We start from the raw sequence: 25,001 nt of genomic DNA, 5'->3' as shown, positions 1-25,001 counted from the left end.
TTTCTGACTGTGAAATGGCACCAGTTGAACCCTCTCTGTCACCAATGAACACACTGGTATCCTGGCTGTAAGATCGTATCACTGAGGATCTTGATTTACTTCAACTTGTATGTTCTTCTGGTCAACTGTCAGTGCCTATGGTAAAATGTACATGGCCCTCCTTTTCCATTTGCTGTTCCTCAATATTAAATATTTTCCAGGTACTAGAGACCACTATTATTGATATTATTAAAACCACATAGCCGCTCAATTTGCTTCCAACAGTGGACACACTCTTTCAGCTCCTGTGTAACTTCATTTAAGGCAGACCTTGCTTCCACAATGCTTCGAGCAACATCACCTATAGACTTCCCATGAGTTGGTACAAAAGCGCCCACCAAATTTCATCTTTTCTTTCTAAGCTTCTCTTCCTTGCTGAAGTTGCTTCTCCACTGAAAGCTTTTTCTTAATATTAGCCTTATTTTCTATTTCATGAGTAAGTTGTAACCATTGCTGTAACCCTACTGGAGGTGACCAACAACGATCTTCTAATTCACCTTCTGCTCTCTGAAGCTCCCTGCACAACATCTCAATTTCACCTTTCAGTTGTGAAACCTCAAGATCAGAATAAGATGTCCACATCTCAGCATTATCACAACCTTGTTCTAGTAGTTGTTTTTCCAAATTCTGCTTCTCTGTCGTCACACAATCCTGTTCGAACCTAGCTTGCTCAAGCTCTTTCTGCAATTTATCTGATGCAAGTTCTGCCTTATGGAGACACTCCATGTCATTCATCATGCATCTTAGATGTTTCTTGGAGTTTTTATTTTGATGATAGGCATAACAACATCCAATAAGTGCTCCAAGTAAAAGCGTTATGAGGATGATGTCATTTGTTCCATGGCTGTAATCTTTCAGTGGGCCAAGCAGTACAACATCCATAGCTTTTAGTGCAATTTTCTGTTTGTGAATGGGATCTTTAATTCCCAGAACATTGCTTAAGTAATGTGTGTTATTAGCTGCTAGTCTTGGCAGAGCTGCTCCTGTAACTCTGTTCACAATAAATGTCGGAATGGTACTGTGGTAACTCAACATTTGTTGCTAACCACTCAGCATTTTGCTCTGCAGTCCAGTTATGAACTTCAGAGTGAATCCAGGCTTCCCATAATTCCTTCACAGGGATATGCTTGTCATTATTGAGATGGAATGCATGTTGCCTCCGTTCATGACCCCCTGCATAGTTCAATTCTTCTCTCAAAAACTCATCTGTTTCAGAGAGATCTAAATTCCCATTTGCATCACCATCCAACTGCCTATCCAAAAAACATATGGTCTCTAGATCCACCCAATCCTCTGAGGCCTGTGTCAGACAAGCAGCATAATCATCACTGCAGCTTTCACCAATATCTGCTGTGTAAGAGTCTGAATCACGGAAGACAGAATGGGAACTAAATCTGCTTAAGAAGTTTCCAGAGGAATGGAATGCCAAGATTTGAAGGTTCTTTCCTGTCTTACATCTTCATGTGATTTACTTTCACTGTTTTCTTCATAACAGAAGGGCACAAGGAGCAGGCACAGAACTGACACAGTTTTGGAAATGGCTATGTGCATTGTATCAGTTGAAACACACTTTTATTGATTCAGATTAATGCAAAACCAAGTAGCACTTCACCTCCCACACTCATTCCTCTTTCACTAAAATCTCACAGAATACTCTACTGCACATGCACAGCAAAATACTTATTACAAACAAATACTGCTACACACTGCGGAGAGACTTTTTGAACACCTCGTAGTTTAGGTTTAAGTGTGATGTTTCCAGCATTTATTATTCTGATTGTCTGAAGTAAGGAGTGACTTCAGATTTAAATATTTGGTACTGAACAGTTGCACAAGCGTCGAGGGTTGACGGAACTCATCTAGTAGTGTCCATCCACTGCTCTGGAGTCTGAAGATGACTGTTTCATAGAGTCGAAACCGGTCACTCACTCCAATAAAAAAAATATTTTAACAAGATTGCGATCAACACTGTTTTAAATTTTAATTTTAACTATGAGATATGTATCAACTCACCAACAAGCTAGAGTGCTTCTGTATGTTAATGGCAGTGTAGCGAGATGTGCATTTCAATTCTTTTTTTTGTTAGTTTCCCTTCTGTTCTCTTTCGGCAGACAATTAAGAGTAATAGTGTCCATGTGGAGCATGTAAAAATGAAAAGCTACTGACAACTCAGATTCAACATGATGCCATTTCGAAGATTTCGAAGATATGGTAAATGAAAATTTTCAATATAATGAGCTGAAATATTTGTGCAATCACATTATTTGTTTTCGTATGTAGTAAATCAAAATAAATGGTGTACACTGAAAAAATTTTTTTGTGAGCTAATGAAAGTGGTTTACCAATGCAGTGAAATGTCTGCAACTCTGAAAATACTTGAGAAACTATTTCTTTGTAAGAAAACTGCAAAAACAAATATTCCAGATGGACATTTCATAAAAGTTGCATTCCAACACAAATATGTAGCGCACCCATTTGGTTACAAATTTGTAGTTGAGAAATAGAGTTTATCCTAGGGCAACTGAAAGGAAATGAAAGCATTAAGAACCATCTAGTGATTAATTGTGAAAAATTTGAAACTGGTAATGGTATTTTTTAAATATATATATATGTCTCCAACCATGTCTTTATTTGGCAAAATTGGAAACTAAATTATTATTGGAATAACGTGTCATGTCAGATTATCTCACTCAATAGTTAATTCCTCCTCCCCTCCCTCCTCCACCTCTTGTTTATTAGATAATGCTACATTTAAATCAAGAGACACTAAATTTTCTATGTAGGATGGCATCTTTTAGGGTGTTATATGATAAATTTGTTGGTAGTAATGTTGTCATAATAAAGAGTGATTGCTGGGTAAATTAGTAATATTGTGTTAGTTATGCAACTGCGATTTCCATGTCCTAAATTTTTTTATCTTTTATTTTCCATATTTTCTTGTAAATTTGAAAAGGAGATTTAGTGGGGGAATGCATGGTATCTTTATCTTTTAGGGGTCTGTGGTTCTTGTGGTGTTGAGTAGAGGCAGTTGGCAAGTGACTGTTGAGACGAGTGTGTCGACCAGAATGGTGTGACTGTCAGTAATTAAGACAGTAACCTGAGAGCTAAGCAAAGGAGAAAAAAATTATATGCTTGCATTCATTTGTGATCAAGAGCAAGTTCCTGTGTTATAAATACAGGGTTTTCAAAAAGTTTCTCCACAGTGCCGTATGATTGTTAGCTGCGCATGTTGTATGATTGTTCACCTGCCTGGGTTTTTCAACTAAACAATAAATGCACAACGATACTGCAGTGATATTCTGTACCTATTCATAGGAGAACTTATGTTTAGTGAAATACTGAACAGTTATTTTCAACAAGATGGTGCAACCGTGCATACAGCTCATGTTTCAGTGTCACTGCTTGCTGACGTTTTTGGTGATCGCATAATTTCACAGGGACTTTGGCCTCTATGATCGCCTGACCTACCACCACCTGACCGCCCAAAATCCATTGATGAATTGAAAACTGCAATATCCACTTTCGCTGCTTCTGTTGCAGAAGAAATATTACATCTTGTGTTTGGAAACATGATCAGAGGAATTGAACTGTGTATTCAACAACATGGGGGACACTTTCAACATTTAATGTGAAATTTTGTAAGTAAAAATGAATATTCAATAAATTCCCAACTTGTATTTCGCAGAGTTTCATTTCGGTATATTCCTGCACCATACGGCATGCGCAGCTAACAGTCATATGGCACTGCGGAGAGACTTTTTGAACACCCCGTAGTTTAGGTTTAATTGTGATGTTTCCAGCATTTATTATTCTGATTGTCCAAATTAAGGAGTGACTTCAGATTTAAATATTTTGTATTTACTCCCCAGCACTATAAGTAAACCAAAGACAAAAGACTTAAATGCTGTATTATTATAATAATAACATAAAACTTACCTGATTCTCTTTCTCCCTATCTTTGAAGCACAATGTTGCGAGGTTGACATGGGTTGACTTTTCTCTGTCAACACTCCGTGCATCAATAGCTTGTGCCAAATACTTATTTACACGATTTGATGGTTGATGATACACACTAGAATGCCGTTTCTTGAATGGTCTTTTGAACTTCTCTGTTACCTTGTTCTGCAACATGTATACACTATTATTCTTCAATGAAAGGTTTGGTTACCAACATACATTGGGCAAATACCATGGGGGAATATTAAAAAAAAAAAAAAAAAAAAAAAAAAAAAAAAAAAAAAAAAAAAAAAAAACACCACCAACAGACTGATATAATAAGTTTTAGAGTGTGTGTGTGTGTGTGTGTGTGTGTGTGTGTGTGTGTGTGTGTGTTTTCATGTGCATGTGTGGGCGCATGTACATACTCATATTTTGTCTGAAAGCTCTTTCCACATGCCTGCTCAGCTCTTCCACTCTGGAATAGTGATCAAACCTTATACATGCTGATACAAAATAACTATCCACACTTAATGGGTGTAATGGGTGCATAAAAATAGGAGTAAAATGTTAAATACAGTTTGTTTTCTGTAATTGCTTTATTTTCAGGTTACAACACATAATATTTGAGGTAGGTGTACATTATGGACCAGTACGGGCTTTTGGCATGTTGTATTCATCTGATGTGCTTTTTAGACTCCTCTATACTGCTCAGTTGATTCTGCCATGAAATGCCATTGTTTACTTGACTTCAGTTTCAGTTTCACTGTAGTGGCAACAGACATACTACATACTTTCATTCTGTCAGTCATTCATTGAGTACAGTTGTTGTGTATGTTATGATGGTCTAGGGACTCAAACAGTGAATATGTGGATATAGACCATCTTCATGACACAGCAGAAGGCAATGCATGGGCAGAAATAAAACAGTACATGGAGATGTTTCCAAACAGAAGAGTACCAAACCATCAGACACTCACAGTTGTGGACAGGTTTTTAAAGGGATGTGGCATTTGTGGTGCACCACAGTTAGGTTGTCATCAACTGGATGGAAAGAGCTTTGGGAACATATTGGAAATGGCAGCTTAAGATCCAACCATAAATACTCACTGTATATGTGTCACCATAAGGGTTCCTCAATCAACTGTATGACACCTGTTTTGGAGACAGCAATTCCGCCCATTTCTCGTGAAGAAGGTACAGGAGCTGACACCTATAGGTATCTACAAATTTCGGTTGTGAAGCAAGAGACTATCTCAATGTTGCGTGTCCTGATAAGTGGACAGTTCATGGAGGACCAGTTGCTTTGAGCCACCATATCTCTGAATCTTAACCCCTGGACTTACACCTTTGGGACCTCCTCAAAGAGCTCATGTATGGTACTGAGTAACTGAGAATGTAGCAGAACTACAGCAGAAAAATGAAAATGGGTGTGCAACTGTGCAGTATAAGATGAACAGTGCATGCAACATTTAGAGAGCAGTAAGACATCGAGAACCTCACTGTCTTAATCTACAGGGACATCATTTTGAACATGTTCTGGTGTCAATGCACAGTGCTCAAATTCTACCCCTTCATTTCATTGCTTTTCGAGAAAAATTAATTTTGTACTGTTTGTGCTGCTCTCATGATACCTGCTTTACTGCATAACTCTGACATAAAGCAATTTCAGACAAAACTTTATTTAACATTCTACACTTTTTTGATGCATAGATTATACCCATAAAGTTTTTACAGTTACTACTTTTGAATCACCCTGTATAGATAGATATGTATCATATTATATTTCGCAACAATTAATTTGCACATTAAGATTACTTTGTCATCTTAATTGTTACGCTTAAAAAATATTTTCCTGTAATTGACATTACCATTTATTAATGATGCAAATTTGTAGATATAACTGACTTTACATCTCAAATAAAAAGCCCATTCATCTCAAGAGAACACCAATTAACAGACAGTGTGTCAAAAAACCAGAAATTTTTATGGGGTGGGGAGGGGGAGGGTACTTAATGGAGCTAAGTCTGCAAGAGTGGCAAGATGTAGGAATATGTTGGAGAGAAAGTTTTCACCTCCAGAGCTACTTCCTATACATCCTTCTCAAATTTTTCTGGTCCAACACAATTTGCTCAACACTTATACTAACTACCTCTCCCAGACTTTCCTCAGCCACAATTGCCCCACAGTTATTATCTACAAACATATCTTGCATGTACCTCCTTCTCACCCTGTGACAAAAACAGCTCCCACTTCCAAAAAACTGAGGAGCCAACTGTCCCTTTTTCATTCAGTACCACCTAGGCCTACAATACCTTAACACATTACCCTGTCAAGATTCTGGCTGTCTCGCATATGGCTCCAAAATGAGATCTGCTCACTTCACTCCTTATATATCCTTTCCAAAGTACACTCTGTTGCCCTCCATTGTCCTCTTATTATACACAACTCTTTGTGAAACCATGACATCCCTGACCACACATGTTGTATACCAAACAGCATGTGTTAGCGGACAGCTTTTAATATGGAATGACCACCACCAAACAGCATGAGTGCATGACTGGACACAAAAGAACAGTGTTTTGGTTATACCTGGTATCCAGTTGTTGAGTAATCTCTAAAGCATCATTCCAGAGAACTGATTGCCTTCTACATTACAGGGGACATTTGCATATTACCATCCAGCACCAATTTGCCTCTACCATCCTCCAGAACTTACTTCTGTCTGTTAACACCCCCCCCCCCCCCCCCAGGTTTTATCATATTGGTAGTATTTCCTTACATACTTTTTTATCCTCCTCCTCCTCCTCCTCCTCCTCCTCCCTCTCTCTCTCTCTCTCTCTCTCTCTGATTTTTACCCATTTCTTTTTCTAATTTTCTTTTATTTGTCAATTGCAATACTCATTCCACTTCTCTGTCCAAAAAAGTAGGACTAGTTTTTTTTCACTTTTATATGTGTCATCGGCAGTACCGGAATTTTTCTTCCTAAAGATAAGAATTGGCCGGCCACTTTGTTTCATTGTAAATTGATTTTGGTTTTAAATCACTAATCACTTCTCTCCTTCAGTATCTTATTATTTTCCATAGCGATTAACGGTAGCCCACTGTAATTTTCAATCCTGTGAGACATTATATACATTTTCTACACAATTATGTTACCACGAGTAGACTTCAAAAAAGAAAGTTACACATTATCATAGCAGACCAAGTAACTTTTGTTGAAGACTGCAATACACTCCAAAGTTACACAGACACATGTCACTATTTTTTCCATATTCACAAAGTCTCTATAAACAATGGTCGGAACATTCTACCAATTGTTAAGTTACTCAACAATACAAATGCACTCCTTATCATGGTACCATTCAAGAAACTGCTGTGCAAATGTACTCATAGTTGAAAAATCTATGATTGATGTGAATCAATTCTCGATTAACTGATCACTGTTGTCTATGGTTGATAATAATAATGGTGTGTGAGGAGGGCCTCCTGTTGGGTAGACCGCTCGCCTGGTGCAAGTCTTTCGATTTGATGCCACTTCAGCGACTTGCTAGTCAATGGGGATGAAATGATGATGATTAGGACAACACAACACCCAGTCCTGAGCGGAGAAAATCTCCGACCCAGCCGGGAATCGAACACAGGCCTTTAAGATTGACAGTCCTTCGCGCTGACCACTCAGCTACCGTGGGGGGAGAGGGGGGGGGGGGGCGGGGGGGCTGGGGGGATTTTGATGCCAATGGTCTTTCTTACCCATCAGCATCACATATGTCTCTGCATTATTTATTGAGCTGTTTGCACCATTTCACTACAGCTGGATGTGAAATTGCACTTGTTCCAAATACTGCTATAATTTTGCAGTGAATCAGCATAAAGTTTGGATGTTTTGTCCACAAGAAACTTACTGTCCCATGTACTTCAATGTAGGGATGCACTTCCGGTTGCTGCACCATTTTGTTTGCATACTGTCATGTGCCTCTTAACTGTACCACAGCAGAACTGTGTCTGCAAGCAATGCAAAACATGTTATGTCTCCTGAGAATGCACCACTCTTGTTGTGCAATGGTCTTATATGGAACAACATGTTAAAGTTAATTTTTGAAGTCCCCTTGTGCTTAGTTCAGAGCCAAATCAAAACACCTAAACAAAATTTTATTGGTAACATGAGATCCAGTCCCCCACAGCACATATTTGATGTTGGCTTAACTTGGGACATATTTAACTATTCATAACCACATATCTGTATGTTAATTATCACTTATATATTAGTATTACAATCCATAATTTGAAGGACACACACACACACACACACACACACACACACACACACACACACACAATCTCTCTCTCTCTCCCCCTCTCCCCCCCCACCCCCCCCCCCCCACCCCAATATTAGCAGTAACTCCTACGCTTTCGAGGAACGCTGTATCACAGTGTTACAGACTAACTGTTTATGCCATCACATCGTAAGAGGAGAGACAAACTGCTAGCTTTATAGCAACAATTAAGTTCTTTGGGGAACCTCATCCTCCACTTTCCACAGCTTTTACAGGCCCTTCAGTTAATCTTGTAGGAAAAGTACCTCAAAATACACTTCAGTTAATGTGTTGCAAATGGTAACTTTTGCAAATAATTACAATCATCATAAACAGCTGTTCCTGAACTGAAATCAGTATTATTCTGTAAGACATTTTAATATGTGAGGGTGTGTAAAGTAAATCTTATTACTCGCACGCCACACAGTTCATACACTACATTTAGTGGTATAAAACTTATAGACAAGAGAGAAATTCTATGCATTGTCAACCATATCTTTTTTAGCATTTTTTGTAATTTTGACCACTAGATGACTGGTAAAATATACATCTACAGCTCATATTTGTTGATACATCCTGTTATCATTGCTCAGTTTTTCACAACTATCTGAAAAGCTGAGGTAAAAGGTAATAGTAAATTTATACAACAAATGAAATTAGGTTTTCCCATTTTTACTAATATTGTTAGTTAAGATCAGTTCTTTTAGTATGATTTGTTATGCTGAATGCAGGTAAATAAAAAGAAATCTTTTATTTGCACAAAACATATTTTCATTATTTGTTATGTTGTTAGTATAGAACATACTTTTGCTTTTTATTTATGTACAGGATGTGCCCAACATTTTCAAAAAATATGTATTATTCAGAGCAAAAAAAGCGGCATCCTCCCCACCTCACCTTGCTGGCTATATCTCGAAGGTCCAGTGCTTCTGTGCCCCCAAAAGGGCGACCTCCGGTTGTGGAGGGGTCAGCGTGAAGAGCTCTCTGCAAATCTAGCACCTACAACCAATGGCAGTGGGCCATTTACTCTACAAATGCAGCCGCTAATCATTGTGTTAAAAGCTGCCCAAGTTCCATCAAGCATGTTTGTCTAAAAACTTTGTTTATGCAACTAATACTTTATGCAACATATTGTACAGTTTAGTCAATAAATAGCAGTATACAGCTATTCAAGGAATCTACAAATTTAATGAGGCAACACTGCAAATTTTGTTTAAGTATCTGAATGCTGTTTTTTGTGATCACAGGAAAAAATAGACACTTGATCTATCATTGATATTTGTGTGACAATATTAACTATTATATATATATATATACTAAAAATATGAAAATATGCATACTTCCTTTTTGTGATCACACAAAAAAAGACTATATTAGACTGTCACTGCATTCCTTTCCAAAAAAACTAATCATGAGTTATTTAATAAGATTTAATTTTGGTTTACAGAAAGTATAGTTAGTATTGTCTTTAAAATTATGTTCATGTTAGTAGAGAATCCTGAGATAAAAGAAATTATATAGCTCAGTTTCACAATGCAAAGCATATCAGAGTTTGTTAAGTTAGTGCAAGTCAAGAAAAGATAAAATCCCCATTTACCTATACATGAAGTCACAAGCAAAGGCAGAACCCAATAATCAGATACTCCTCCGCCTTTTTTTTATCGCATCCTTCCACAAATTAGAAGGGGGTGGGGACAACACAAGTGTTTGTTCCCTTTCTCTATCTCTCCCTCTCTCTCTCTCTCTCTCTCTCTCTCTCTCTCTCTCTCTCTCTCTCTCTCTCTCTCTCTCTCAGGAAAGTGGTAAACTATATTTGCAAACTGAGGAACACAATGATAATGATTGCAGTTTATACTCTATAGCTTGTAACTTCATGCACATTTATGGTAGCCTGTACTCAACCTTGGTTGCTTAAGATTCTGAAGAAATAACTGTTACATGTAAGAAAGTATGATATAAAGTCCTGTGGGAAAAAAAAAGCAACCAACAAGTCTCAAAAGCTTTCTTCCCCAACTATGACGTACTGCTTACAAGACGACATGCACTTTCATGTCATGTAGAGATTCCATATTGCCACACACTGTTAAACTGTGTAACATACCAAACAAGCAGTTACACATTTAAAATAAATTTGAAATTTATTAAGCTGTTATGTATATTATTTAGCAAAAAATAGGAAAACCCAGTAACATCACACAGTTATCTCTGTTTGACCAAAAAACACACTAACAACTTGCTAACAGAATCTTTCTATCACGTGTGCCATGCACTTTTGATAAATAATTAAATCACTTAATTACTGCCATTAGGAAGCAAGAAACTGCACTCTGCGAAACTGACTCTCAATTTTGGCAGGCATCAATTCCTCTTCTGCATCTACCGATCAACTACAATGACTTCTACAGCTTTTTTAAAGTTACAAATTAGAAGTTATAACTCAGTTTACTCCTAAAAGCAGGACTAGTTTTCTAGAAGCTTCACACCACACAAACGAACAGCAGCTGTTCAATGACACCACAACTTGACAGACTACATAATGTATAATGACCACTGTAAAGTCTGATAGTGTTGTGTGAATAACAGCTTTTCATCCACAAACAATGTAAAATTTGACTGTTACAGACCACTTATGATTCAGAGTGCATCTTCTGGTGTAACGTAAAGCTTAAGCTAAAAGGCTCTGGGGCATTCTTTTAAGAGAGTGCCAGGTAAGGTTTACTGACAATGTACCAATGGTGAATTAATCTGAAATATGAGCACTGACAGTATGGCACTAATGCTACAAACAGCGTACAAAATACTGCAAGATTAAGCAATTATCCTAGGTAATATGACAAATCTTAAAGTGTACGACTATTTTATCTGTGGAATTTTTTTATGTCATTTTCTCTGTTCCTTCATATGCAACTTTTATTCTACTAGCAATTATTCCTTTACTTTTAGCCGGGAATGCTTTTATGCCCTATTCAAAAACTGTTGTTGTTCCTAAGGCTAAAGTGTTTTAAGACAAACACCCTCTACTGAACTAAATAATACAGATAATACTCAATCTCCAAGACTGTACTAATGTGACAACATATTTTACCAGGGAGACTGTTTTATGCACCTACCATGTCAGTTGCAGTACTTAAAATACATCCCTTAAGAACCCCAATCTTGTTTTATTCATATGTAGATGTTCAACAGTAGTGTATTGAAGTAACGAGTGTCAGACACCTTTAGTAAGCAACAATAGTCGTGGCTATTGTTCATTCTAAATCAGTATAACCAGTACTGTCCTCTGTCACAGAACAAAACTTGAAAGCAAATACAATTCTTAAACATTCTTACAACTAGCCAGTGAGGCAAGGTGTCACTGATGCTAAATATAGGCAATACATCCCGAGGAGAAAATTAGATTTTGTGAACAACTGCAAAGCAAATCCAATAATTCTGAGATACCAGTTTCAACTGTACAGTTTGATCTGTAAGATCACAATGAATATTCGAAACATCACTTTACAATTAATAATCTTTGTCATCCTACATGGAATCAAAATTTAATGCTATCAAGCAATATTTGGGAATGACTGGCCTTACCTTCCTTGCAGCATTGGCTTTGTGATCTCCTGGGGCCACAGCAATGTTTGAGAAAGGAACCTCCATAGAATACTTAATGGAGTGTAGCAGTTGTACAACTACACTGGAGACATTCTTGAATGACAATTTCCGTCTCTGGGCTGCTCCCATGACTGATCGCACCTAAACAAGGAAACTGGTTTATAAATCTTGTTCATGACATACTGATGTTTTTGCTTAGTGAATGCATTAACAAACTTAATCTTGTTCTTGAAGTAACTAAACTGTGAATGATCTAAAGCCTAGGAAGATGATTTGAAACAAATGCATTAAAACTGTGCATGGTCTTCAAAAATCTTACATGGTTTAAATATATAATCTTATACAAGACCTGATGGAAATATGAACAACTTTGTTAATGAAAATTTATGTCATGTATACTTTTAATGACTTCATTAATTTTACTGATTGTTGGACAGAAGTTGCATTGGGATTTAAAGAAATAGAGTACAGAAAATTTTAAGTAACTGGCACACTATAAATTATAAATACATACAGTACACTGAGAAGTACATCCAGTTCATTCAATATTAATTTCAGCAAACACAGACACTATTGATTACTACAAAAGAAAAGGGAAGATGGATAATTTTTTTAATTTTAAAAGCAGCAAGATTCTCAAGGAATTGTGAACATTACTTATTGAAAGCTTTGTTCAGTAAATAGCAGTTTTCAGAATCTTCATGCTGATTTAGAATGGTGATCATTGGTGGTTAATGATTTTGTTAATATCATCTGAACATGAACCTCATGGATATGTTCTTTTTGCCTATCATTTAATTCTATTTCCACTTTCATTATTGTCTGTTATCAGTTTATTGTAGCTCGTAGACAGCATTTTATTACCTATGGGCTCCAACTGCCAACTTGGACAAAACTTATTTTCGAATATATATATAGGCAAAGCCTCCAAACCACAGATGTTTTGCCTATGATGCAGACTCTCTGCACAAAAAATTTTCAGCACAGATATCTTGCACTTTAGTGATAGACACCACAGTCTGATCACTGGGACACTATAAACCACAGGATAAGAAAACTCTAGAATGTGATTCAAGTCATTTTGGGGATTCACAAAGGAGCAGCGTTTATTTGAACTCAAAACAGTCAGTACATGAAAACATGTCATCCCATGTTCTAAAGATCAAACCTTTTTGCTGCAACCAAAAGGCACTAAAAAATTCACCCACTGAACACTAGTTTGAAAAAACAAGCAGAAATTTAATCACTCATCTGAACTATTATATAGTAAGTTGTGCATTATTCTAAAAGTTTCCAGCAGAATTTTATAACAACTGAGTGATAAACCCTGGACATTTAATTCTAATTTAAAACTGTTATTCACAATTGTACTGTAGCATATTATTTATTGTATCTATTATTGAAGTATTTGTGTGTCCTTTTTCTAATGTTTATAGTCTTTTCTTTCTGTTTTTAAATATTCTCCTGAGTTTTTGAGACTAAACAAAATGGCTGTCCACTTTTTCCATATTCAATTAACTTTTGCTCACTCAGCGCTATGGACCCTGGTTAAATGAAATTAAAATAAACAAACCCATCTTCTGTTAATCAGATCATAAATCTTAAATAGAAGAATTAAACCTGTATTATAAAAGTCATTATGATGAAAAATTGTTTCTTAGATTTTAAGAACACAAATGTAGATTGCCTTTATCATGTACCAAAGGAACCCTCCTTTGTGTATTGGCTCTACTAAAAAACAAATGAGGTCACAGGTAGTTGAAAGATTAATGTATACAAAGCTTCCTTCACTTATACCACCCTGCGCTGAACACTATGAATTTATAAACCAACAAGACTGACAACATTCTCCTACTGTGAATGATCCATTTTGGGAGCAAATGTCACCTGCCTCATATAATTATATCCAAGTATTTATGAGAATTATATGTTGGTTCAACCAGCTTAGACACATGGTAAAAAAGGAATTAATAACACAGTTATTAATGCAAGAATATTTAATGAAGCATTCCTTGAGTAAATTAATATTAACATTAATAAAATAAAATATTTAAAAACTGATGGAAACTGTATATAGTATCATAAAAAGTTGCAGCAGGTAAACAAACACAAAAAGAAAACTGTAAGCCTCAGTCTTTGGGTACAATCATGAGTGTGGAGCAATAGTACACTATGGAACCACAAGAAAGGAGAGAAAGAAGGTGGCCGATGTAAAAGAAGTAACTGCAAAAAGGTATCAGTATCTTTGTACACACATCATCTGATGTATCATGAGATTACAGCCATTACTATATCTCTATGCAGTATGGTTGAAACCTCCAACTGTATTTATTAGTTTTATTTTATTTGCAATCAGTGTTATGTTTTAACATTTCCAATCAGTGTTATGTTTTAACATCTTCAAGCATAATGTTGCACCAAAATAGATCAAGCTTATGGATGTGACAGTGGCAATCAACTTCAACAAGCAGGAGTTGATGTGTTGCAGCCATCCATACCATAAACAGAAAACAAGGCACACCATAATGGACTTTAATTTTATGTATCCGCTATGAGATGTATAATGATTGTTGCCCAGTGTCCATATGAACAATGAATGTCATAGAGGGCATAAAAAAATTAGTGCAGGGTATAAAATAAAACTAAAATCCTACAAATACATCTGAAAGTGTCATTCCTGGTACATAATGCACTATCAGAATGGTGCCATGAACAGTCACAACAGTGAGGAGACAATGATGAAGATGGAGGTGATAAGAACAGAGAAATTTTTTTGTCAGTGAATGACTGAATAAAAGACCCAAGCATAAAAACTAGGCTGCTTCTGTCAATATCTCTCATACTTCTACAGAAAGCAAGGACCCAAATATTTTACATGGTAAATCAGCCAGTAGGAACTGTTTTACAAGAATTTAATGTTACTGGGGTAAAATATAAGAACACAAGAAGTGAAGATAACAAACATCTAAAAACTGGGTGACAGAAGTGCAAAATAGCAGGACAGGTATGGGTAGAAGGGAAATGCAAAGCTGTACAAGAATGCTTGACTATAGGAAAGAGAGATGCCACCAATAGTGAAAATAAAGAAAACTTCAGAAAAAAGAGAAGCAACTGTGCGAGTATCAAGAGCTCAGATGACAAGCCAGTATGAGACAAAATAAGGAAGGCTGAAGATTAGGAGGAATACATGGAAGGGTACAAGAAAAAACATCTGAAGACAACATTACAGAAAGCAAAGGAAGATTAGTGTTTAACATCCCATCATTAATGAGGTCATTAGATCAGAGATGAAGCACAACCTCAGATTAGGGCAGGATGGGGATGGAAACTGGCTGTGCTCTTTCAGTGGAACCATCCTGGCATTTGCCTTAAGCAATTTAGGCAAATCATGGAAAATCTAAATCTGGATCTGGATGGTTGGTTGGGAATTTCAACCATCATCCTCCCAAATTATAGTGGACAGAGAAGAGGAAATGGATGGAGATAAGATGCGAGATACAATGTTGTGAGAAGAATGTGATGAGCACTGAAAGATGCAAGTCTAAAGAAGGTCCCTAAAGTAGACAACTTTCTCTTAGAATAATTGATTTTCTTGGGAGAGCCACTCTTCACAAAACTAATCCATCTGATATGTGAGACAGGAAATATCCTTAGTATTCACAAAAAAGTATCAATTCCAGTTCCAAAGAAAGGTGGTGCTTACAGGTTTGAATGCTTGACCATCAGCTGATTTACAGAAGAATGACAAAACTTGTACAAGGTGACCTCATGGAAGATAAGTTCAAGTTCTGGAAACCTGTAAGAACACACAAGTCAATATTGACCCCAAGATTTATCTTAGATGACAAACTGGAGAAAGCTAAACCTACATTTGTAGCATTTGCGCATATATAGAAACCTTTTGACACTGTTTAGTGCAATATACTCTTAGAAAATCTGAAGATAGTAGTAGGGATAAAATACAAGGAGTGATAGGTTATCTACATGTAGCACAAAAACCAGACACATAACTAATGAGGAAGTATTGAATAGGATTGGGGGGAGAAGACAAGTTTGTGGCACAACTTGACTAGAAGAAGGGATCGGTTAGTAGGTCATGTTCTGAGGCATCAAGGGATCACCAATTTAGTATTGGAGGGCAGCGTGGAGGGTAAAAATCGTAGAGGGAGACCAAGAGATGAATACATTAAGCAGATTCAGAAGGATGTAGGTTGCAGTAGGTACTGGGAGATGAAGAAGCTTGCACAGGATAGAGCAGCATGGAGAACTGCATCAAACCAGTCTCAGGGCTGAAGACCACAACAACAACAACAACAGTTTGAAGAGTCAAAAGACATGACAGTGAGACAGTTGAGAAGAGAGTATGGCAGAGCTGTAGCCTGTCCTTCATTTTATTCAGTCTGTACACTGGGCAAGCATTAAAGCAGGTCAAGGAGAACCTTGGAAAGAAGGGACAAGAAATAAAAACTTTGCAGTTTGCTGATGGCATTGTAATTCTGTCAGACATGGTAAAGGGCTTGGAAGAGCAGTTGAATGGAATGGATAATGTCTGAAAATAGGTTATAAGATGAACATTAACTAAATTAAAACAAGGGTAATTGAATGTATTCGAATTAAATCAGCTAATAATTACAGAATTGAAATAGAAATGAGCCACTAAAAGCAGTAAATCAATTTTCTTATATGGGCAGCAAAATAACTGACTAAGGCTAAAGTAAAGAGTATAAAACATTGAATTCAATTTAAAATGTTAGCAAGTCTTTTCTGTAGGTATTTTTGTGGACTGTAGCCTTTGATCTGTGAGTTTAACAGGGTGCAGCAGACTTGTAGAAATGACTTTAAGGCTAGGTTGTAGAAAAGTTGCATAAAAAAAAGGGGTCTTGCTACCAGGGAGCAGTCACGGGAGATGTGTAGGCCAACTGCTACAAGAAAAGCTAACTACAGAATACCAGGTCAGAAGCACCATGAAACCAAGCATCAAATTTAGTCAGCTGACAAAGAAAATTAGGGCCCTGTGTAGAGATTCTGATAGTGAGGATAAGGCACTAAATGCAGGAGGAGCAGGACACAGCCTGGCTAGCAACTTAGAATCTAGCATCAAAGGTGACATGGAGGCAGGGCAAGCAGCAACAGCACACACTCCTGTGGGGTTTACTTAAGTTTTGCACTGACATGACCAACCCTCGATTAACACAGCTGTTAGCCATGTGAACAATGAACTGAAAAAAATCTGATATCTGTGCCGTGCCCATGGCTGCAACTGAGATATGGGGAAACATTAATCACGGCCTGCACCTGAATAGAGGGGGAAGGAAAGATTAGCTGCTTATCTTGCTGAAAGAGTGGAAGGGGGGGGGGGGGGGGGGGCGGCTCAAGCACCAAAGACAAAATCTTGGTGATTACCGGAATCAAGGAGCACATTTCTTAGGTTAGAGCCAGGTTACAGATAGAGAGTATTGAAAGAAATCAGAGCAGAACAAGAGCATAATATATGTAGAAGTTCTGAGAAAAATACAATTTAATTGTTTCATCAGAACATTGTGGCACTTTCTGTGTAGCAAATAGTTAACAAAGGTAATAGATACCCACAGAAGGCAATATTTCTAACAAATCTTTGTTCCACTTGTCAGAATATGTGAATTTCCGAAGCATTTGTATATGCCCCTCTGTTACTCAAGTATGGTTGTACAACAACCCAAAATTTAATGTATATTTTGAAATTTAGTCAACTTGAAACGCTAACTGCTTTCTGAGATTAAGAAATTCTTGCCAACAATTTTTCATCGTGATGAATAAATTTCAATGCACCCCCCCTAATGTTGGTACCAAAGAGTGACACAAAATTTCTGCAATAACAGGCATACCACGGTGGTATAGTTTTCTGGTTACCCCGTTTTTTCACTGTAACATCTTCGCACTTTTTTCATTTAAGAAAGACTGACACACTGTTATCTAACACACTACTCAAAGTAAGACAAATGAATCTCTCAGAAATGGTCTTTTGATACGCTTAGGACACATAGAAAAATATTACATACCAGTACAATATTCTAATGATAACAAGAGGAACACACACTGACAAGCTTTTTTATTAAGTCTGTAAGTCAAAATATGCTTCAGATTTTTGTTACCTGTACGACATTCATGAGGACAGTTTTACTTAAGATCTGTGGAAGAAACATTAGTGTATCTATTTTTTTGTAATATGTTTTCTTATTTTATATCATGTCCCACATAATTAAGACTGCTCACCATGTATGTATGGAACAGAAAGCATATCTAATCTGATTGGTTGGTTGGTTGGTTGGTTGGTTGGTTGGTTGATTTAAAGGCGGGAGAAGGGACCAGACTACCAGGTCATCGGTCCCTTGTTCCTAATAAAACAATGCCACAAGTGTGAGAATAACATGAACGAAACATATAATACAAAATGGAAAGAAAGGAAAAACCACAAGAACGAAGGGAAGACAATGAACACTAAAAGGAACAAAAGAGGACAAGAAAACAACAGAGATGCTAGAAACAGAAGAGAGTAAAACATGAAAGCAGATTACAGTGGCTGGCCAACCACGAGAACAAAAAGGGAAAGCCAGCCACTCTGCAACAAATTGAAACCTCCACACTAAAAGCACTAGGGTAGAGGACACGGAGGGACAAAGGACATGCTCCTCAGCCTACATAGAAGTATAAAATCCACTCTCATGGATAAAACATAAAACTAAAGCTGCTGTGGAGGCATTGTCGCCCAACACCAAAGGCAGGGTGCCGGGAAAGTTAAAAGTCTGCCGCAGAGCGGCTAAAAGTGGGCAGTCCAGCAAGAAGTGGACGACTGTCATTTGGGAGCCACAGCGACACTGAGATGGGTCCTCGGGACAGAGTAGGTGACCATGCGTTAGCCACATATGGCCAATGTGGAGCCGGCAGAGGACAACTGATCCCCTGTGAGAGGCCTGCATGGAAGACTTCCACACTTTCATAGTCTCCTTAATGACACGCAGTTTGTTGTGCGTGCTGTTATGCCATTCGGTCTCCAAAAGCTGTAAAACCCTGCAGTGTAAGACAGAACGCAGGTCAGCTTTGGAGATGCCTATCTCCAGAAGCAGTTTCTGCATTGCCTGTTTGGCTGCATTGCCGGTTTGGCTGCATTGCCGGTTTGGCCAGCCTGTCAGCAAGTTCGTTACCGGGGATTCCGACGTGCCCTGGGGTCCACACAAACACCATGGAATGGCGTGACTTTTCCAGGGCATAGATGAACTCCTGAATGGATACTACTGGAGGGTGGCGAGGGTAGCAATGGTTGATAGCTTGTAGGCTGCTCAATGAGTCTGTACACAGGACAAATGACTCGCCAGGGCATGAGCAGAAGTACACAAGAGCAAGAGATATGGCCGCCAGCTCTGCAGTGAAAACACTGCAGCCAACTGGTAAGGAGTGCTGCTCAATATGTCCTCCATGAACGAATGTGAAGCCTACATGACGATCGGCCATTGAGCCGTTGGTGTAAACCGCTTCAGAGCCCTAGAACACACAAAGAATCGAGAGGAAGTGACAGCGGAGAGCGGCGGAGTTAACGGAGTCCTTAGGGCCATGCAAAAGGTCCAGATGAAGCTGCAGCTGAGGCGTAAACCATGGACAAGTACATGAACGGACTGCAAGTAGAGGTGGTAAAGGGAAGGACTCCAGTTCAGAGAGAAGGGACCGCACAAGAACCGCAATCGTTAGCCCCGATCTGGGCCACCAACGTGGGAGACGGACTGCCACAGGCGGGAAAAGGGGATGGTAATTCAGATCCTTAGTGGAACTATGAATGTGTGCTGCATAATTGGCGAGCAGTTGCGCATGTCTGATATGCAGTGGAGGGACACCAGCCTCCACCAGAACGGTGGTCACCGGACTTGTCCTAAAAGCTCCTGTCGCTAATCAAATCCCACAGTGGTGCACAGGGTTGAGTAAATGCAATGCTGAAGGTGCTGCTGAACCATAAACCACACTCCCACAGTCAATTTGGGAATGGAATAGGGCTCTGTACAGCTGCAGCAGTGTAGAGCGATCTGCAACCCAATTGGTGTTGCTCAGGCAATGGAGGGCATTGAGGTGCTGCCAGTACTTCTGCTTAAGCTGATGAAGATGAGGGAGCCAAGTCAATTGAGCATTGAAAACTAGTCCTAGGAATTGATATGTCTCCACTACAGTGAGTGGATCGTCATTAAGGTAAAGTGTGGGTTCCGGATGAACTGTACGATGCCGACAGAAGTGCATGACACATGACTTTTCGGCCGAAAACTGGAAGCCGTGGGCTAGAGCCCATGACTGCGCCTTGTGGATGGCTCCCTGGAGGTGCCACTCAGCAACAACAGTACTGGAGCAGCAGTACAAAATGCAGAAGTCGTCTGCATACAGAGAAGGTGAGACGGAGGGCCCAACAGCTGGTACTAGACCGTTAATGGCCACTAAAAATAGAGAGACAGACAATACAGAGCCCTGCAGGACTCCATTCTGCTGGATATGGATGGAACTATGGGAGTCACGGAGTGACAGGAAGTTTTGGATAAAAATTGGGAGTGGTCTCCGTAGACCCCACTCATACAATATGACAATGATATGATGTTGCCAAGTTGTGTTGTATGCTTTACGTAAGTCAAAAATATCGCAGTCAGGTGTTGCTGTCTGGAAAATGCTGTTCAGATGGCAGACTCGATGGACACAAGATTATCAGTGGTAGAGCAACCCTGGTGGAAGCCGCCCTGACATAGAGCCAGCAAGCCACGTGACTCCAGGACCCAACCCAACTGTCGACATACCATACATTCCAGCAGCTTACAAAGAATGTTGGTGAGGCTGATACCTATCCACATCAAGTGGGTTTTTATCGGGTTTGAGCACCGGAATGGTGGTGCCCTCCCGCCATGGCGATGGAAAGACACCGTTGCACCAGATCCGGTTGAAGATGACGAGAAGATGTCACTTGTAGTCACATGAGAGATGTTTAATCATCTAGCTGTGGATGCGATCAGGCCCAGGAGCTGTGTTGGGGCAATGTGCAAGGGCACTGAAGAGCTCCCACTCTGTAAATGGGGTGTTATAGGATTCACTGCAGCATGTAGTGAATGAGAGGATGTTCCCTTCCAGCCGCCATTAGAGTGTGCAAAAGGCTGGGGGGGTAATTCTCCAACACAGAGGCTCGAACAAAGTGCTCAGCAAAGCGCTCGGCAATCATGTTTGCATCAGTACCATTTATGGTAACACCGAGGACAGCTGTTGGGGACTGTTACCCATTTGATCTTCGTCCAGATTTGGGAAGGTGACATTTGGCACCCAATGGTGGAGATGTATCTCTCCCAACACTCCTCCTTCCATTGTTTGGTAAGGTAGCGAACACGGGCACGGAGATGTTTAAAAGCTATGAGGTGCTCCAGGGAAAGGTGCCAGTCATGCCACTGTAGAGCTTGCCGACACTCCGTAATTGCTTCAGCGACTTCCGACAACCACCAAGGGACTGCCTTACTCCTTGGGCAGCCTAAAGAACGAGGGATCACATTTTCTGCCACAGAAACAATTGTGCTAGTAATCTGCTCAATCATCACATGGATGTTACCATGTGGGGGAGATTCAGCAGTGACAGCAGAGGTGAAAGTTCCCCAGTCTGCCTTGTTCAAAGCCCATCTGGGCAGGCGTCCATGTGTCTGACACTGGGGCATGACGAGAAGATGTGGAAGTGGTCACTACCACACAGGTCGTCATGTACTCTCCAGTGGATACATGGGAGAAGTCCTGGGCTGCAAATTGATAAATCAATGGCCGAGTAACTACCATGAGCCACACTGAAATGTGTGGCAGCCCCAGCATTTAAGAGGCAGAGGTCGAATTGCGACGATAGAGTTTCAACATCTCTGCCTCAGCCAGTATGCATGGTACCACCTCACAAGGGGTTATGGGCATTAAAATCTCCTAGAAGTAGGAAAGGTTTAGGGAGTTGATCAATCAGTGCAGCTAATACATTCAGGGGTCACCATCTGGAGGAAGATAAACATTGCAGTTATTTCTTGTGTCGTCCCTATTCTGACAACCACAGCTTCAGGAGGGGTTTGAAGGGGCACAGTTCACTACAGACCGAGTTTAGGACATAAATGCAAACTCCACCTGAAACTCGATTATAGTCACTATGGTTTCTGTAATATCCCTTATAGCCACAGTTGGCAGGAGTCCGCATTGCTGGGAACCAGGTTTCCTGGAGGGCAAAGCAGATAGCAAGTGTAAAGCTTAACAGTTGCTGTAGCTCGGTCAGGTGGTGGAAAAAACCACCGCAATTCCTCTGGGGGATGACATCATGAGACTGGGAAGGCATGGAACACTCATTCAATGAGGCAGTTTACGCCTCAGAGTCATGTGATGCCACCGATTTATTGCCTGAGCAGTCTATGTCCATTTTGTCTGAGGGTCTGGTGACATCTAGGTCCTCTGGAGACGCCAGAATCTCCACCCCAGCCTCATCCGCAGAGCTCGTAGGTAGCGGTGGTGTGGGTGCCACTGCAATGTCTCTGGTCTTAGGGGCTTTCTTTTTGGATTTCTCTCACTGCTCCTTGGGTTTCCCTGGCTAGGAGGACTTCAGTGGCTCAGTCTCCGGGACTGAGGATGAGCGTGAAGCCATACAACCAGCTGCTTTTGGGCTCTTCAGCCACTGGCAGGTGTTGCCTTTTCCACTAGAAGAAACCTAGAAATGGAATGACCCAAGGTACCCCTTCCTAGTGAGAGAAGCCGAAGACGACTTACGCTTCTCCGGCTTAGAAGTGGGGACAAATGGCCCCGATGGTTGGAGGAGCGGGAAAGGGGGGGGGGGGGGGGTGTTGCTCCCGAAGTAGGTGGTGCAGGAGAACAGGGAAGGAAATGCCCCTCACCATCAAGGGGGGAGGGGTAGTCTTCCGGTTCTGAGAGGTGACTTGGGTTGGCAGAGCTGATGGTGCCAGAACTGTTGTAGCAGCAGCATAAGACAATGTGATACACACAGGATGCAGGTGTTCAAATTTTCTCTTAGCCTCAGTGTAGGTCAGTTGGTCCAGGGTCTTGTACTTCATGATTTTCCTTTCTTTCTGGAGAATCCTGCAGTCAGGCAAGCAAGGTGAATAGTGCTCTCCACAGTTGACACACATGGGAGGCGGGGCACATGGAGTGTTGGGATGTGATGGGCGTCTGCAATCTTGGCATGTGATGTTGGAAATACTTCCAGCACTTAAAGCGCCGCATTGGGGTAGGGATATAGGGCTTTACATCATACCAGCAGACCATCACCTTGACCTTCTCGGGCAATGTATTACCCTCAAAGGTCAAGATGAAGGCACCGGTGGCAACCAGATTATCCTTCGGACCCCCGCCACTCTAAATTGGCACACAGCTCATCGTCTGAATGCAAAAGTAGGTCTCTGTGAAATATGATATCCTGGACCATAAGCTCTTATGGGCCATGATGGTTACAGAAACATCCCCCAGCTTGTGACAAGTGAGTAACTCCCGTGACTGCAAAGAGGATGCTGTTTTGATCAAGACTGACCCAGATCACATTTTTGACAAGCCCTCCACCTCCCTGAACTTGTCCTCTAAATGCTCAACAAAAAAACTGAGGCTTCATTGTCATGAAAGATTCCCCATCAGCTCTTGAACATACAAGGTACCAGGGCGAATAAGGTCCACTGCCATCCCTAGCCTGATGTTCCTCCCATGGTGTTGCCAGGGAGGGGAATGGTTTGGGGGCCTACTTCTGTGTGTTGAATTGAGCTCGTGATTGCTTAGAGACTGCTAGTGTTTCACTACCAGCAAGAGATGATGGACTACACTTCATCGTGTGTCATCTGCCCTGATGCCACCCACTCTGACCAGGGGCCATCCCCACGGGTGCCACCCAGCCGCAGCAAAGGCCACCTGGCAGGATGGCCATTGCCGGGAGTCCCGATGCCCCAGGGGGATGGGCATCTACCCCTTGGCATACATGGGGAGTTAACGGCACAAGCATCAGCAGAGCGATTCCTGTGTGGTCAGAGGGGTACAACTAACAGGGTACGTGGTGGCCCCACCACAACAGACTGGCTACCATGCTGGATTTCAGGTGCAAAGAAGTCCATGGTCATCATCAATGCAGAAATCAACACTGCATAGTGCATGGTGGTAAATGCACCCAGGAAGGTACCCTCCGTCAAGAGATGGAGAATGGGCAGGACTGCAATGCAACAATGAGAAAGTGCGCTAAAGATCTCGATGCATGATGGACATGATGCACCTTTTAAGGCACCCTTCCCTAATTGGCTCGCTCTATGGGAAAATTTTGAAGAATGGAGGTCAAACGCTACAGAGGACCATCATATAAAGGCCGAAACATGTGAAACTCCTTCAGGCAGGAATACCTCAGGCCTATTCTAACCCCCAGACCTGCAGGGGGGGATCTATCTGAACTTGAAGTTTAGAAGGAAGTATATTTTATGAGTGCTGGGCTGTCATACGAAGAAACACAAGGCTAAATAGTTTTGATGTTGCAGCAGGGTTATCAATGTAAATACACACCACACAGTAAAATATTGCTACAGAGGACAGTTGCCAGCTTGTCCTGCATAATGCTGAACCTGCTGAGCCTATTTAAGTAAATATAGTGCTTGTCAGGAAGCAACTGACCACATCCAAGCATAGATGTCAAACAGAGGCACCTCATTCTTCTCTCTGTCAGTTGTTTGGAAATATCCTGTATATAGGACACTGTTATTTGCACAGTTCATGTTACAGTTTATGCATGTTGTATCCATGGGTCACAAAAAGCTCAGTTTCCCACTATAAATTATTCAGGAAGTTGCACCAGTTTACAACAAAGTCATACTTTTGAGCAGTCAAGTGATAACTGTCATCACTTTCTTCAACAGTAGGTAATACATGACCATTTGTAGATAGTCCACAAGTGTGGCATTTCCATAAATTTGGTCACATTTGTAGTACTGCATGCTGCGTGTCTTAATAAACCACTAAGCAGTGCTAATCACTTCAAATATGTAAAAAGATGGAAATCACTTGGTGAAATATTCAGAGTGTATGAAAGTTGATTCAACAGCTCCTATATGAATTGTTAAAGAAGTT

General features: G+C 40.2%; 1 protein-coding gene across 1 annotated transcript in view; it reads right to left on the bottom strand.

The window, feature by feature from the left end:
- LOC126175399 (Ca(2+)/calmodulin-responsive adenylate cyclase) overlaps positions 1-25,001 on the bottom strand; it is a 501,843-nt gene that overhangs the window by 148,367 nt on the left and 328,475 nt on the right. The window contains exons 12-14 of the mRNA XM_049922190.1: positions 11,871-12,032; positions 9,189-9,290; positions 3,976-4,161 (exon numbers count right to left, since the gene is read on the bottom strand). Of these exons, the coding sequence (XP_049778147.1) occupies positions 3,976-4,161; positions 9,189-9,290; positions 11,871-12,032 (450 nt within the window). The remainder of the gene's footprint in view (positions 1-3,975; positions 4,162-9,188; positions 9,291-11,870; positions 12,033-25,001) is intronic.

This window comes from Schistocerca cancellata, chromosome 3 (assembly GCF_023864275.1).
Source record: "Schistocerca cancellata isolate TAMUIC-IGC-003103 chromosome 3, iqSchCanc2.1, whole genome shotgun sequence".
Classification (NCBI taxonomy): Eukaryota; Metazoa; Arthropoda; class Insecta; order Orthoptera; family Acrididae; genus Schistocerca; species Schistocerca cancellata.
The sequence above is the reverse complement of the archived record's forward strand: the minus strand, read 5'-3'. Positions and strand labels throughout refer to the sequence as shown.